This window comes from Otolemur garnettii, unplaced genomic scaffold (genome assembly GCF_000181295.1).
Source record: "Otolemur garnettii isolate 467f Iridium unplaced genomic scaffold, OtoGar3 scaffold00065, whole genome shotgun sequence".
NCBI classification, from domain to species: Eukaryota; Metazoa; Chordata; class Mammalia; order Primates; family Galagidae; genus Otolemur; species Otolemur garnettii.
The window spans coordinates 10,678,875-10,696,066 of record NW_003852460.1 but is presented as its reverse complement, the minus strand read 5'-3'; the positions used below and the strand labels follow the sequence as shown (position 1 = coordinate 10,696,066).

Sequence of the window (17,192 nt, the reverse complement as noted above, 5' to 3'; positions counted from 1 at the left end):
TGAGAAAGAGCCTCAAGCTGTCCCCCTGGGTAGAGTGCCATGGCATCACAGCTCACAGCAACCTCCAACTCCTGGGCTCAAGCAAGTCTCCTGCCTCTGCCTCCCAAGTAGCTGAGACTATAGGTGCCCGCCACAACACCTGGCTATTTGGTAAAATGATTTTTTTTCTTCTGGGTAGATACCTAGTAATGGGATTGCAGGATCAGATGTAAGGTCTACTTTTAGCTCTTTGAGGATTCTCCATACTTCGTTCCAAACAGGCTGTATTAGTTTGCAGTCCCACCAACAGTATGTAAGTGTTCCCTTCTCTTTGCACCCATACCTGCAGCTTTGGGGCTCTGTGATGTGGGTGGGTCTTCCTTCTGGCATTACAGGTTTTAGGGGTCTTGATATTTTAGTTTTCCAAGTTCACGTGACTATTTTGGGAACAGCTTTATCGAGACCTAATTCACACAACATACAATTCCCCGTTTAAAGTGCACAATTCAGTGGCTAGCATATGTACAGAGATGCGTATTCATCACCACCATCCATTTTAGAACATTTTTATCATGCTGGGCCCTTGAGCTGTTGCCTCATTTTTAAATGTTCACAGACATCCATTAATTTGGCAATTTTCTGGTCAGCAATTTGTGAGATGTCACAAAGTTGGGGGACGAAAGTCCATCTGTTGAAAGAAAACAAAACTATAGAAATAGAAATCCTCAATCTGAAAAGACTGTCCATGCGAACCTTTGCATCCTTTTCTGGTAGACACGGGTGAATGTTCACTTCGGTTTTTCGTGACTGACATGCATGTTAATTCACGCAGTGTGGGTGAGAGCTATGAGGGACAAGTGTCTGGCTGTGCTGTGGTTGAGAAAAGAAAACTGAAACTGGCTTTGCAGCTTCTGTGTTTTCACTCATTTGCAGACAGGCAAGATAGGTGGAATCCAGCCAGATGACTGAGAACATCACTCAGGGCTCCTTGGAGATTTCTGGACTTTTTGTTTCAGCAGACAAGGGGAATACCACTATGAAACCATTGTGACGACCTAAAAGCAGCTGCGGGGAGCTAGATATGTTTACATTTGCATACATTTCAAAAGCGAGTACTGTATATTCCCAAATTAAAAGTAAAGTTTTGAATGGATGATATTCTAACTGGCTTAAATTAGATATGTAACTTATCTATGGCTGTTTTAGATTTTTAAAAAACATTTTTCATCATTTGAAAAAGATTAATAACTACCTGGATCATACTCCAATTTGTATCTTGTTTATACTTTAGAAGCAAGGATATGTCCAACATATTTATTTTAATTCTATTTTTTTTTGATTCTCTATCCTGTAGGGCAGCAGGTCCCCAACTGAAGCCAGAAAAGAAGCCCATAAGATAGTGTCTGAGAAGCTAAACTGAAGCAGTACAGCTGACCTAGTCTGCTCAGCCCACATTCTCTCCCCATTCTCTCCCTACTTTACCTTCATGTCTACCTAGTTAAGGTTCCACCATGATTATGAGGATGTTAACCTCAAAAGATTTGCGGGGAGGTAGTAACAATTAGTAAGTGTTGCTATACTGTTAGCAACAATAACAAATAATAGTAACAAAAAGGTTACTTTCATGTAGTTTAAGTATTGTTACATTGTTAAAGGCTACATTTATACTGTTTTCTTTGGTTCTTTTAGATAAAGTTAAAGTTGTCCAGGTTTGTTTCTTTGTAGCTCATTATAAAAACTATTAAAATTGTAACTGAGGCAGAACAGATTTGAGAAGCTACTCTGGCTATTCTCCAGAATTGCTGGCCTTCTGACAAGAAAGCCTGTTGGACCTAATCCCTGTCTCTACATTTGGCTGGCAGTGGCAGGCTGCTGCACCCTCTTCGTCTGCTAACACAACTTCTTTGGCACTAGGGACCAGTTTCATGGAAGACAATTTTTCTGTGGAATGAGGAGGAAGGGGTAGTTTTGCTTTTTTTTTTTTGGCCAGGGCTGGGTTTGAACCCACCACCTCCAGGATATGGGGCCGGCACCCTACTCCTTTGAGCCACAGGTGCCGCCCCAAGGAAGGGATGGTTTTGAGTCTGCAAGCAATTGATTGTATTATGGTCTCTGTGCAGTCAAACCTCTCTGCTAATGATAATCTGTATTTGCAGCTGCTCCCCAGAGCTAGCATTGCCACCTTAGCTCCACCTCACACCATTAGGCATTAGATTCTCCTAAAATGTACAACCTAGATCCCTCATGTGCACAGTTTACGGTAGAGTCTGTGCTCCAATAAGAATCTAATGCTAGTGCCTATCCGACAGAAGACAGAGCTCAGGTGATGTGAGTGATGGAGAGTGGCTGCTTACCTCCTGCTCTGTGGGCTGTGGGCAGGTTCCTAACAGGCCCTAGAACCAGTCTGTGGCCTGGGGTTTAGGGATCACAGCTGTAGTGCACTTACAATAATTTAACAAAGGATGCAATGTGCCTTGTCAGTTTTTCCATAATTGATTGTTATTTCCCTAGGTAATACAGGCAGACCATGAAGCCAGAAAGGCCTTCTATTTTGTGGAAAATAGTACTTATAGTCTTTTACAGTCTTATAGTATTTTTAAAATTTATTTTTCTTACATATACATGTGTATATTAGGTTTCCACTTTTGCCAAATACTATAGTATTTGACTATAAACACTATAGTATTTATAGTCTTCGAATTCATAAAAATATAAACATGTAAATGTCCCTTAAAAAGCTACATGTTCTTATATTTTAAAATTTCAATATTTAAAAAATTACTCACTGTGCAGAAAGCCAGGTAAACCACATGGATGCCACAGAAGGTTTGGGAAGTTTCCCCTGTGCCAGCAGAGGCAGCAACCCATGCCATGTGGTCCCACTCAATCTCTTCTTCAGAAGAAAAGCACAGCATGCCAGGGCAAGGTGGAGTCCACAAACCCCATCCCCTGGCCATGGAAAGAACCACAATTTAAAAAACCCAACAGCTGCATCTTGCCTGGAATTATTGGGAAGCCTGGTGTTGCTTCTGGAAGCAAACTGATATACAAAACAAATACACCCCCCCCGCCCCGTGAACCCACCTGCTTTATCATGAAGTAGTCCTGGCCTTGTCCCTGTGTACCCTTGAGCATGTAATTTAATCTCTGTCAGCCTGTTTCCTCATCTCTAAAATGCTGTGTGGCAAGGTAGTTGTGAAGATTAAATGAGATGCTGTTTTTATTTTATTTATTTATTTTGCAGTTTTTGGCCAGGGCTGGGTTTGAACCCACCACCTCCGGCATATGGGCCAGCACCCTAGTCCTTAGAGCCACAGACGCCACTTTAGATGCTGTTTTTAAAATGCCAAAAATTTAGCAAATATCATACAGAAGTATACTTTCCCCCTTCATCTGCCCAGACATCTTTCTCCCAAGATTTACCCTCAGGGTCATGGCTTCATAGCCTTCCCTGACCCGCCCACGTGAGGTTAGTCAATCTTTTAGGGTCCCCTGCACCCCAACTCTCCAGTCCATGTTTCTCTCATAGTTCTGAAAATAGAAAAGGATTGCTTGCTACATCGCATGGCACCTAACCTACATTTTGTGGGTTGTGAGGTCTGGCACCGTATCTTAATCATCTCTTTGCCTCCAGCACCTGGCAAATGGTAAAGCAAGGTACAATCATAACTGCAGAGCAGTTACATGGTAACATCTCTGGAGACCTAATTTTAAATAATAATGCAAATGGGATCATATGAGGTTGTCATCTGTTCTCCCCTCCGCCTGTACAGCTCTTTTGAAAGCAAGGAGTCTTCTATAATCTAGGCACTTACAGTAAGTACCTCGGAGAGATAAAAAGAATACCTATTTTAGTAAAATATTTTGCATTTACTGGGAAGTTATAAATAACAAAACAATCTGACCTCGAAGATGAAGGCCTAGCCCTTGCCAAGGCAGTGGAGCGCTGCCAGCTGCAGGCTTCCTGGATGGTATTTAGAAATGGCAATGGGGAATGAAAGAAGCTTCTCATCACAGGAAGTGCTCAGGGAAGAGACAGAGCTGCAATTGTATCCAACATTTTGTCTAAAAAAAGTAACCGGGACAAAAGAAGAGTGATGTGGGAAAACCCATCAAGAGAGTCCTCCTGCATTTAGGTATAACAACTGATGTTTTTGCTCTATGCAGTGACTCTGGGAACTATGGCAACCAGAATACAGAGTATACTGGTGCTGAATTTCTGCACTATTTTTTTATGATAGGTAGGGAAGTTGGGGTTAGATGTATTTTACGCAACATGCATTTGCAAAATTGCCAAGGACTTTATTGACCATAAGGATTCAGGGAGTTTAGTCTTTGTGTACTCTTGGTTGAAGCCAACTGTGAGACTTGGCCCATTGCATCAGCCACCTAACTGGTATTTCTGCATCCATCCCAGCTTCCCCCCTCCCGCATCTAACTCAACAGAGCAGCCAGAGTGATCTTTCCTAAAAGACATTCAAATCTCTTCATCACAAAGTCTCCAGCTTCTGTGGCTTCCCATTATGTTTTCTTTAAAAAATCCAAAGTCCTTATCATGACCTACAAGGGCCCTCATGATGGCCTCTTTGACTTCCTCTCTCATCCTTCTTTCCCTTGCTTCATGGACCTAGGCTGTGATGGATTCTTGGTGTACCTTGACTGGACCAGGCACTTTCCTATCTCAGGGTCTTTGCACTTGCTGTGTTGGTAAAAGAGATTTTAAATTAAAGAGTCTTTACCTCCACAAGCAATTTTAAAGAAAAATCATTTCTGTTAGGAGATAAGACATAGGATGTGAAAAAATGATTATTTATAATTAGAAGATATAATGCTTTCTCATTGACCAAAAGAAAAATCCCAGATCACTATTTTCCTATTTCTAGTTGCAAAACTGACAAAAGTTGATATGAAATGAGGAAGAGCGTGCATATTTTTATATCTTGGAGAGTAAGGGAATTTCCATTTCAAGTGCTTTTATTTGTCTGCAAATTTATTTTGTAAAATTCCAGTATAAATAAAAACAATACCCATACAGAACTCCCCAAACCAAAATGCAAACACTGACTTAAATTAATCAAACTTGGTTTTCATGTGCCGTGCTTTCAAAACCACGGAATAGTTCTAAAGATCATTCCAAGTCATATGAAACCACACATTGTGAAACTTTAAGTTTTAGATGACTTTGCAAATTACTCTTTGAAACACTAACATGTTGTGTCACAATAAGGGGCCCTGAGAAGTCATAGGGAGAAAAGACATCAAAACAGAATTCACACTTGATGGCCTCAAGCCAATTTCTTTGAAAATCATTTGAAAACACAAATGTATTTTAGTTTTACATACCTTTTAGCGAATTCTGTGGTAAAGTATACATATGGTTATACCTTTGGAGATCCAACAAAGGAAGTTAGGAGAATTAGGAGAACTGGTTAAAAAGTGAAAATATGTAGAGTGCAGATAATTCAGAGGTAAACTTTTAAAGCTGTAGAAACAATAAACATTCTCTGATTTTTTAAAAAGTTAGCCTTAATTATGTAGAAGTCTTGTGTTAAACAATTACGTAAATTGGTTAAATAGCGGTTGCAAAGGCCTCAGAGAAGTAATTTCCTCTTCATTCATTAAACTCTGACAGATTAATGCCCATTTTTACATAAGCAGAATGTGAACTTCAGACCTAACACTCATGCCCTTGAGAACATGAAGGTTCCTAACACTGGAAACTGAATGTCATAGTTAGAGTTCATTTACCCTGAACTTGTGCAAACAAAAAAGAAAAATACACAGCTCCTTCAACTAAGTAAAAGGGCTCTAAACCAAATTCTAACTGTGGAATGAGTTACAGGGTAACTTTTGTGGATGAAGGGAGACTAGTAAAGTGAAGAGAGGGGGAAAAGAGTAGAGACTCAGTGTTAGGGCCTAAAGACACTGTTCATTCAGTTCCCCACATCTAGGAAAACACTTCTCTTAAAGTCAATATTGAGCCAGTGGTAGATAGAGAATTTGCTTTTTTTTTTTTTTTTTTGAGTCAAACTCTGTCACCCCGAGTGGAGTGCTATGGCAGCAGCCTAGTTCACAGCAATCTCAAACTCTTGGGCTCAAGAGATTCTTCTGCTTCTGCCTCCCCAACAGCTGGGACTACAGGTGCCTACCACAATGCGGGGCTAGTTCTTCTATTTTTAGTAGAGACGGGTCTGGCTCTTGCTCAGGCTGATCTCAAACTCCTGAGCTCAAGCGATCCACCTGCCTCGGCCTCCCAGAGTGCTATGCTAGCATTACAGGGGTGAGCCATCGTGCCTGGCTGGATAGTGATTTGGAAAAGAAAATCTGGGATCTGAGTTGGGCTATTTACGGTTGTGTAGCTTGGGCAAATCACTGCACCTCTGTGGATCTGTTTCCTCATCTGTGAAGTGTCCAGAATGACACTTTTCTTAGAGCTTCAAAAAGGATCAAATGAGAGCCCATTTACCAGTAGTTCTCAACTCTTACTGCAACTTAAAATAAACTGAATAATGAAAAAAAAATGTTTGATGCTTGGGTTCCATACCACAGGTTCTGACTGAATTGTTCTAGGGTGGGCCTCAGCACCAATGGGCTTTCAAAGCTCCCTGTGTGATTCTAATATACAGTCACTGCTGAGAACCACAGGCATACCGCTGAAGCAGCACTTCTCAGACTATTCTGGAGGATGACCTGTGGATCCTGCCAAGATTCAGAATCAGTGGTGTGGGGCCTGACAGTCCGCATTTCTCACAGGCTCCTGGTTATGTTCAGCTGCTCTCACCCACATTCTAAGTATAGTGAGATAGTAAATGGCCACAAAGTACAATGCAAATAGTCATGCACTCTCTCCCTAAACTATAACTTTTAGTGACTGTGGTGTGAGCATCAGTTGATGACTCTTTCCTTCTTCTAAGATTAGCATATATAAGATTTTGAAAACAAGCACAAGAGATTTGTATAAATGAAAGATATCACTCAACCAGGTACAGTGGCTCGTGCCTGTAATTCTAGCACTTTGAGAGGCTGAGGTAGGAGAACTGCTTGAGTTCAGGAGTTCAAGACTAGCAAGAGAGAGACCCCATCTCTACTAAAAGTAGAAAAAATTAGCTGGCAGTGGTGGTGGGTAACCGTAGTCCCTGCTACTCAGGAGGTTGAAGCCAGAGGGTTGCTGAGTCCAAGAGTTTGAGATTGCTGACAGCTAGGCTGATGCCACTGTACTCTAATCTGGACTAGAGAGCAAGACTCTGCCTTCAAAAAAAGAAAAAAGGCCTCGCTTGAGTTACCTCTTGTTAAGATAACATTTATAAGCACACCCACTTGCTATGGTACCACTGCTCCCCACATTCATTACAAATTACATAGGTCATCATTTGTTCATCTGGGTTTGAATTCCGAACCCAACTTGGAAGAAAAAGTGTTCCTCTGGCAATTACCGTGACCTTGCAATTGTATTTCTCACAGCGCCTGCATCTTATTTTTTTTGTCTGTGTGCCATCAATCCCTTGGGGAAGGTAATGTTCCTGGATACAAGATTCTGTGTAGGAAGCTCTCAACTGCTTCAGCTCCTCATTTGCCATCTCCATGACAGTCATTTCAGCAAATTCCCTTGGAGACAAGGCCCCAGAGAGCAAGTTTTGTTGTAAATGAGAATTTCTGGGGTTCTTCAAATTGGCAACTTTGCTTCTGATACAAGTTTTATATTTTTTGATGTTCTTTGAATAACGAGTAAATATGTGCTCTTCGATTTCTCTTGCAAAGTTTTGCCACAAAGGAGCTTTTGGCTGATCTGTGGAAGAACCAGTTAAGGCTGTATAAAGAAGCTCCACGCATTTAGTTCGCATGGGTGTTGTGGGATCTAGCAATTCGACTGATCTCTTGCCGGTGGATTTAGGGTCACCACCCCCCAAATGCTCTTCCTTACATTCCATTTGAATAGCACTATTTTCAGGAACAATGATTTTACTGAGTTTTGCAACCTCTTGGGATGACAGTACAAAATTAGAACTGCAGGCACCTGATATCTCATCTTGACTTGGGTCATGATAAAGTCCTGAATGTTCTTCTTTATGACCACTTGCAGGGAATAATTCAGGGCTGTCCTTTGATTGGAAGTGAGTATCTTTATAAAGATCTTTCCACTTTGACAACAAACACTTGGCTTTCCTTTTCAAAGTCACTGCGGGGCAGTTTTTGAGGACTCTGTACACAGCTCTGACCACATCTGTCTCCTGGAGATGCTCCTTAGTCACATAAATCATTTCTAGCTCAGTAAGGTGGTTGTCAAGATCTTCAAAATCCCTTTTAGAAAGTACTTCTTCAATAAGGGAAGCTTTAGCAGCTATCTGGCTCTTGTCAGACATTATTTCTAACTGCAAAGAAAAAAGAGATTTCAGTTTTCTTAAGCTCGCCTTTGTTAGTTGCAGTTTCCAGATAGTAAAATAGCACTTTCTGCCAGTTACCTACACAGTATTTTCCGAAGGAGTTGTGCAACATTAATGTGGGTGACATGTTAGAAAATGGAATCTGCAAGGTTACGGTATGGTTTAGTTTCAAGAGTTTTATTCTTAGTGTTAAAAAAAGGTCGCAATGCAAACAGCTTCTGCATAACATCTACCTCAAAGAGGCTTGCTGGAAGATCTGATAGTTTTCCACCTCTAATTTTGTAAATCAATGATTCATCAGTCCATTTGGGTGGAATTTGGTGACCCTGCTGAGGAAGAAATCACACCATGTGTCAGCATCGATATGGTAATGCTGAGCAATGCTAGACTATATTTTCCTTATATTCAGCTATATATTAAACTATTTGTTGATTTTATAATCTTTAAAGTGGTACTTTTTTGAATATAAAGAATAAGAAACAGGGCAGCGCTTGTGGCTCAAGGAGTAGGGCGCCAGCCCCACATACCAGAGGTGGCAGGTTCAAAACCGGCCCTGGCCAAAAACTGCAACAACAACAAAAAAAGAGTAAGAAACAGGACAAAAAAGGGTTTGTTAATGTCTCAAGCAACCTCAAGAAACTGTGAGACAGGATAGGTTGGGACACAACCAGAGGTAAGTCTGTTGGGTCTCCAAAACCCAACAGGCTACACTGAGTCTTCTAAACAAGGTAAAGATTCAGATTCAATGATCCAGATGACTTATGACTTCGGACTAACTAGTTCCTATAGAGCAGTGGTTCTCAACCTTCCTAATGCTGTGACCCTTTAATACAGTTCCTGTGCGTCGCGACCCACAGGTTGAGAACTGCTGCTATAGAGTTTGGTTTCATTAATTTTTAAAAAACTTTTAAGTGTAAAAAAATAATCATTCTTGATGATTGTGTCTGTGTGAATCTCATTCTGGGAGGCAAAATGTTTATCTAACAAGTCTATTTTTCTCCTTCATAATGTGTAACCTTGTCTACATAATATCTCTGGATCTGTATTTGTCTGTCTGATCTAAATGTCTAAGTGTGAACATAAGCATCTAGATGGCAGAGGCCCTGTCTTTTCAAAAATTTGTGGGCTTGGGCCAGGTGTGGTGGCTCACTCCTGTAAACCTAGCACTCTGGGAGGCCAAGGCAGGTGGATTGCCTGAGCTCACAGGTTTGAGACCAGCCTGAGCCAGAGAGACACCTCATTTCTCAAAATAGCCGGGCCTTGTGGCAGGCACCTGTAATTCCAGCTATTTGGGATGCTGAGGGAAGAGAATTGCTTGAGCCCAAGAGTTTGATTTTGCTGTGAGCTATGATGCCATGGCACTCTACCAGGGGTGACAAAGTGAGACTCTGTCTCCAGAAAAAAAAAAATTCCATGGGCTCCATTTTACAGCACTTGATATTGAATAATCTTCATTAAACATACACAGGCTAACAATGCTGAAGTGATTACAGAGAGAATTATGCCATCTTCCTAGAAACCACCTGACAAATGCCATAAAAGGTAATGTTCTTTTAGCTAGTAATGGTACTTCTATAAATTTACTTTATGGAAATGAGAGATGTGGAGACTGTATATATAAGAACTTTCTTCAAACTTAGAAAAAAATGAAAGGACCTTGAACAGGAAAATGGTTAAAAATAAGGCACACTCCTAGCATGATACAATAATAAAACCATTTAAGATCATGTTTTGGGGCCGTGCCTGTGGCTCAAGGAGTAGGGCGCTGGCCCCATATACCGGAGGTGGTGGATTCAAACCCAACCCCAGGCCAAAAAAAAAAAATCGTGTTTTTAGAGAATTGATGACATGGGAAAATAATCATAACATGAGGTGAAAACAAATCCCTATGTAAAACTATATAAACAAAAGATTTTTTTTTTTTTTTGAGACAGAGCCTCAAGCTGTCCCCCTGGGCAGAGTGCCGTGGCATTACAGCTCACAGCAACCTCCAGCTCCTGGGCTCAAGCGAGTCTCCTGCCTCCGCCTCCCAAGTAGCTGGGACCACAGGCGCCTGCCACAACGCCCGGCTATTTTTTGGTTGCAGCCGTCATTGTTGTTTGGCGGGTCCGGGCTGGGGATTCGAACCCGCCACCTTAGGTGTACGTGGCTGGCGCCTTAGCCGGTTGAGCTATAGGCGTCGAGCCTAAACAAAAGATTAAACATAATTAGCATATGATCCACAAATCTACCCAAGAGAAATGAAAACATATGTCTACACAAAAACTAGAACACAAATGTTCATAGCATTATTATTCACTCATAATAGTCAAAAAGTGGAAAACCCCCAAATGTCCATCAATTCATAAATAGATGAATAAAATGTGGCCTATCCACATAACGGAATATTATTCAGCCGTAAAAAGGAATGAAGTACTAATACATACTAAAACCTTGATGAATCTTGAGAACTATGCTATGGAAAAAAGACATAAAAGGCCATATTGTGTGATTTCATTTATATAAAATGTCCAGAACAGGCAACCTAGAGACAAAAAATAGATTAGTGGTTGCTTGGGTTAGGTTGGGGAAAGGACAATGGGGTGAAGGGAAAGGGGGAATGGCTGCAGGGTTTTTCTTGGAGGTTGGTGGTGACATTCGTCTAAAGTTGATTGTGATGACAGCTTGCACAAGTGTGAATATTTTATACTAAAAAACCACTGAATTCTACACTTTAAACAGGTGAATTTTATGGTATGTGAATTATATCTAAATAAAGCTGTTATTAAAATCTGATCTAAATTTTGTTTTTAAATGCCATGTGAAAAGGCTGAAAAGAGATACACAAAATTTTACAGTGGCATTTTCTGAATGGTAAGATTTTAGGTGATTCTTATTTGTTCTTTTATTCTTTTCTAAATTTTCTGTGATGAACCTGTATTGTTTTCACAATCAGAAAAGTTATTGGCCTAATAGAAATTCATGATAAACTCTATGCATTTAAGATACATGCCTACTGAAAATTGGTATGGGAAATTAACTGATCATCTTCTAGCTATCTTAGATCTGAAATGAGTTTTATACCTTAATGGTGCTACACATCCAGATAAACATTCATAATTTCCTCAGAAATCGATTGCTAAATCTCGAACAGTTACATCTCCCATCAAACTGTATCTCAAAAGTACCCTTTGCTACAGATATGAGGTTCCCACTGGTGTTTCCCTGCTGGGATGGCTCAAAAATGACCAAGTCTTACATTTTTACCATCAGAGGGGACTGTACTGTAGAAAACTTGGGCAGCCTTTTTTTCTCCCTAAAGTCAGTTTAAAATTCAGTCACTCAGGGGGCCATCAGTTCAGGATCTTAAGTAATTCAGGATCTTAAGATCATTTTCCTAATTATTAAGAACCAGTATTTAAAGAGAATTCTTTTACTTTTTAAAAATTCCACTTTTAAAGACTGAAAACAGTAAAAGAGGTCTTCTTAAGAATCAAAGGCTTAATAAAGAGCAGGTAAGACAGCACAGGAAAAGAAAAAAATTGCCCCCTCAATAGCTGAACATTTCTCTCAGAATTGTCTACTTCAGATCTTCAGGAAGTCATGCAGTTATGTCACAATAACAGTTTCAAGCTGCTCAATACACTTGAGCCCTCTCGCACTTGTTGGAAAATTTGTTTAAAAGGAAGAAACATTTATTCTTCCTGCATTCTGTGTACATTACTACTGAAGAAATCAGGATTAAGGTTTGCCAGATGTTCAAAAAGGTGGTTAATAAGAGGTCTAGAGTTAACAAAAAGGTTAAGCAATGTTTGACTTAAGTCAGAATTTCTCAACTGAAGGTCTGAGTTTCAAGGTGATTCTGAAGGGCAATTATAACTGTAGCTCAGGGTTTCAGTGGGGTGAGAGCAGCAGTTTGTCTTGCCAGCAACACTTTCTTTCTACTCGTGCGTATCTATAGAAGTTAAGGTACTCATATGTAAACATCCCAAAACATTGCTCTTCAGTTCATGATTTCATGTTCTTTTATTTACTTCTCTTTCATATTTTTAAATTTTAATTGTAATAAAATATAAAAGCCATAGTTTACCATTTTAACCATTTTTAAGTGTACAGTTCAGTATGTTCAGTACGTTCACATTGTTATGTATCCATGTCCAGAACTTCTGATCTTCTCAAACTGAAACTCTGTATTCATTAAATAACATACATTCCTTCTCTACCCACACCCTCAGCAACCACCACTCTACTTTCCGTCTCTATCTCTATGGATTGGACCACTTTAGGAACCCCATATAAGTGGAATCATCCAGTATTTATCCTTTTGTCTGGTCTATTTCACTGAGCATAATGTTCTCAAGGTTCATCCATATTGTAGCATGTGTCAGCATCTCCTTTCCTTTAAAGCTGAACAATATTCCATTGTCTGAATATACCATATCTTGTTTACCTATTCATCCGTTGATGGACACTTGGGTTGCTTCCACCTTTTTGCTGTAATGAACAGCGCTTCTATGAACAAAAGTATGCAAATAACTCTTTGAGACCCTGCTTTCAATTCTTTTGAGTATCTAACTAGAAGTGGAATTGCTGGATCATATGGTAATTCTAATTTTAAAATATATATATTTTTTGAGACAGAGTCTCACTCTGTTGCTCTGGTGTCAGCCTAGCTCACAGCAACTTCAAACTCTGGGTTCAAGTGACCTTCCTGCCTCAGCCTCCCAAGTAGTTCGGCATACATACAAGTATCCACCACAACACCCAAGGAAAAAGCTCCTAGGCCAGATGCCTCTGCTCCAGCAGCTCCCTAAGCCTGGCTGATCTCTCACCATTGGTGGTTCTCAACACTGGCTACATATTAGAATCATCTGAGGAAACAAAATAACAAAAACCAAAACAATGCTAGGCCTCATCCCAGATAGAATGAATTAGAATCTATGAGGGTAGGACCTGCTCTTCCTTCAGCTCTCAAGGTGATTCTTCTTTAAACCACACACAGGCACTCCCCCACCCAAGCAGGACCTCCGGTGAGGCTGCCCTCAGTCTCAAAGACACTATGGGGTTTTTTTAGAGACAGAGTCTCACTTTGTCACCCTCAGTAGAGTGCTGTGGCATCATAGCTCACAGGAACCTCAAACCCTTGGACTTAAGTAATTCTCTTGCCTCAGCCTCCCAAGTAGCTGGGACTACAGGTACCCATCACAACGCCTGGCTATTTTTAGAGATGGGGGTCTCACTCTTGCTCAGGTTGGTCTCGAACCTGTGAGCTCAGGGCAATCCACCTGCCTCAGCCTCCCAGAGTACTAAGATTATAGGCGTGAGCCACTGTGCCTGGTGACAGCTCTGGTCTTGCACCTGGACTGAATGCACAGAACTTCTCTGACTCTGGATATTGTTAGATCAGTCCCATTAAACTAGAAAATATTAAAAACACCTGCTGTGTACAGTGTCCCCCAGAATTTTCTGTACCAAGGACAACTGGTGACTCTAATGTTTTAAATGTTACAATGCACAAAACTCCCAATACTCCCTCCCTCTCTCACTTACCTCTTCACTGGAAGGTAACAGACATTCATTGAGCAACTCCCTGTGCCATACACACTCCTGTCAATCGTCACAATAATTCTGAAATATGGATATGGCTTATCTTCACTTTACAGATAAGGAAACCTGTTAAAAATCATTTACATATTATGTTGTTTTATGGTGCTTATCACATTTAAAAAACATTTTTATTATCTGCCCTCCCCACAAGATCATAAGAACCAAATTGTTTTATTCACCTACACACACCTGGCCAACACCTGGCTAGTGCTTACTATTACTCAACAAATTTTTGTTGTTAAATAAGGAAAAGCATACAGGAAAAGCACTACAGACCAGCTTGCTCGTACCCATTGCACCTAAGCACAGTGTCCCTTGGCTTCTTCCCTCGGAGGCCAAGCCTGTTGCCATTCGAGTTCAACAAAATCTTTCAAAAAATTCTAGCTCAAAAAAACCCATGGTGCCCACTCTGGGCTAATCAAGTAGGTCTGAAGAATCAAGCCATTTGGATAAAGAAGGTCTAGAAGGTGCAGTTCCCAGAAATGAGAGATGTGGAGCAAGTTGGGTAAGTTTCTTGACCATTTTGTGCCATGATTTCCTCATCTACAAAATGGGAGAAACCCAATATCCTAGGATTCATGTGAGAATTAAATGAGATAGTCTTTATAAAGTGCTTGGAACTATGCCCGTCATGCAGTAAGCCTGACTGACAATTACCCGGGCCTACAATTAAAAGGTTTAAAAATACCTATCACACCAAGGATTGTTCTAGAGCGGCGGTTCTCAACCTGCGGGTTGCGACCCCTTTGGGGGTTGAATGACCCTTTCACAGGAGTCACCTAAGACCATCCTGCACATCAGATATTTACATTACGACTCATAATAGTAGCAAACTTACAGTTATGAAGTAGCAATGAAAATAATTTTATAGTTGGGGGTCACCACAACATGAAGAACTGTATTAAAAGGTGGCAGCATTAGGAAGGTTGAGAACCCCACTGTTCCAGAACAAAGAGTCAGCAAACTTTTTTGTTGAGAGTCAGTCGGTACATATTTTGGCTTTACAGGCCATACTATCTCTGTATGGACTTTCAACTCTGCTGCTCTTGTAGCAGAACAGCAGACACAGAAAATACATAAATAAATGGGTATGACTTTGTTCCAATAACACTTACAAAACTAGGCAGGCTGGATTTGGCTGCAAGCCATAGTCTGTTGACCCCTTTCTAGAGCAGTGCTGGCCAACCGAAATATAATGCTAGCCACAAGTGTAATTTAAAATTCTCTAGTAGCCATGTTAAAAAAAAATAAGTGAAATTAAGTATATTTTAACCCAGTGTATCCAAAATATTATCATCTCAATGTGTGATATAAACAAATCAAAGTACTTTACATTCTTTTTTGTATTTACTCTCCAAAATTCACTGTTTTACACTTACAGCACATCTCAGTTCATGCTAGCCACATTTCAAGTGCTCAAACCTTGTGTAAGGCATGGGATAGCACAGTTCCAGAACATATGCTAATGTGAATAATGCCCAGATACACCCCTATACTCAGAGTGTGAACATACACCAAAAAATTTATACAGTACCAGCAATAGTAGGACCTAATATTTGACTGGATGTATATAAAAGCTTACATTATAAATATTAATATTAAGGTATAGGTAAGGAGTACATATCTATATTAACATTGCCTTAAAAACTTCTGAGAAATATGAAAAGATCATGGCAAAACTTTCAGAATATGATAACAAATCAAGTAGGAACCTAGACCTGTTCAGATCTCTTTTAAAACAAATCAAGTAGGAACCTAGACCTGTTCAGATCTCTTTTAAAACAAATCAAGTAGGAACCTAGACCTGTTTAGATCTCTTTTAAAACCTAAGCAGAAATTTTCTAGTCCTGACCCATCCACAACTCCCCCGCTTCACAGGGAGCACCTTCCTCTTTGGAGAGAAATGCTGCCAAATGCTGGCAGGGAAGTTACAGTTTCTGAACAGACACTGAGCACTGCGATAGAGCCCTTCCCTGTAATGACGACCCTTAGTAAAGGCGCAGTGAGCGCAAGGGACCGGCCCAGGGGCCGGGTCTGGTTGGGATTTGGGTTCCGGTGGGTGGGGTCAAACACCAACACGCCAGCTGCTAACCATCTCAGCGCTAGAGCGGCGGCGGCCCGGAGGGTTCGGGCGACCGCTGCAGGAAAGGAGGGAGCGGGGCGAGGGCACCTTAGGGCCTAGCCGGCTCAGGGCGCACCGGAGTACCTCCGCGGGCGGGGGTGGCCTCCGCCGGAAGCAAGGGCTCGCCCTCTGCCGGGCACAGGCCCTGACAAACCTGAAGCGCGGCTCACTGAGAAGCGCAGCCGTAATCCAGCAGCCCCCAGCGGCTCCAGCGTCCCCAGAAAACTTCCGGTCTCCGGGGCGGGATGACGGAAAGCTCAACCAATCCAAGCCTCTAACTCGCTCACAAGTTCCTGAGACCCAGCGCATGCGTGTTAGGGAAATGGCGCCTGCGTGGAGCGGTCAGCGGCCGTGGGAGTTTCTCAGCAGTTCCCAGGAGGAGGAGCTATGATCGCGCCCCGGGCTTGCATTTAAAGAAATCCTGCTGAGGTTTTTTTAGCTGGATTGTTAAACTACTCTACGACTTTCCCTTTCTTCTTCTAATCAAGGCAGTCAACACAGTACTCGGTTAGATGTTGACATTTATAAATGTGACTCACTTATTTAACGCAGTAAATAATTCTGTAAGTATTTGCACCCTAGCATGCATCAGTTGCTTTGAAAGTAGGAAATGTTTATTAAGTGGTTATGTGCATCCTGAGCGTCTCACCTGGGCACATTCTTTTGCCTGCAAAGATCCAGTACACCACAGTGATGATTGAAATAGAGAATGTGGCAGCCTCTTTTGCTGCAAAGTAACCAATCCAATACTCTAGATTGCTGTCAGGAAGCAGGATGATTTTATGATTAAGTCACATGATAAATTTTGCCTAGAAGGAGGGAAGATTATGACCAGTGACTCCTTGGCCAGGATAAGGGATGTTTGGTTATTTTTGTGGTTTGGACAGTGTTTATATTTTTTGTCAGGATTCCAATATGATTGAGAAGGAATCTTAGTTTGTCTCGCTCATCATGTCAAGATTGAGAAGGAATCTTAGTTTGTCTCGCTCATCACGTCAGAGAGTGGCCATATCTGATGCTGGTGTCATGTGAAATTATGTTCCCCAGAACACAAAGTCCCAGCTGTTAGTGCCCAAGTGTAGCTAAGAGCTTGCAGGGGTCCTCAAACTTTTTAAACAGGGGGC

General features: G+C 41.2%; 1 protein-coding gene across 2 annotated transcripts; it reads right to left on the bottom strand.

The window, feature by feature from the left end:
* Positions 1-7,213: 7,213 nt before the first annotated feature.
* TCEANC (transcription elongation factor A N-terminal and central domain containing) lies at positions 7,214-16,262 on the bottom strand. 2 transcript variants are annotated; one of them, XM_023515056.1, is made up of 3 exons: positions 16,239-16,262; positions 13,890-14,012; positions 7,214-8,348 (listed from the first exon to the last, which is right to left on the bottom strand). In XM_023515056.1, exon 3 carries the CDS (start codon positions 8,337-8,339, stop codon positions 7,281-7,283), a length of 1,059 nt encoding a protein of 352 aa, XP_023370824.1. In that variant the 5' UTR covers positions 8,340-8,348; positions 13,890-14,012; positions 16,239-16,262; the 3' UTR covers positions 7,214-7,280. The 2 variants fall into 2 exon arrangements, 1 of the variants encoding a protein (XP_023370824.1); XR_002774198.1 differs by lacking the exons at positions 7,214-8,348; positions 16,239-16,262 and adding an exon at positions 8,663-8,689 and having other exon boundaries at positions 13,890-14,004.
* Positions 16,263-17,192: the final 930 nt, after the last annotated feature.

Coding starts and splice junctions, on each gene's coding strand:
- TCEANC (XM_023515056.1), bottom strand. CDS start 8,339: ATGTCTGACAAGAGCCAGATAGCTGCTAAAGCTTCCCTTATTGAAGAA.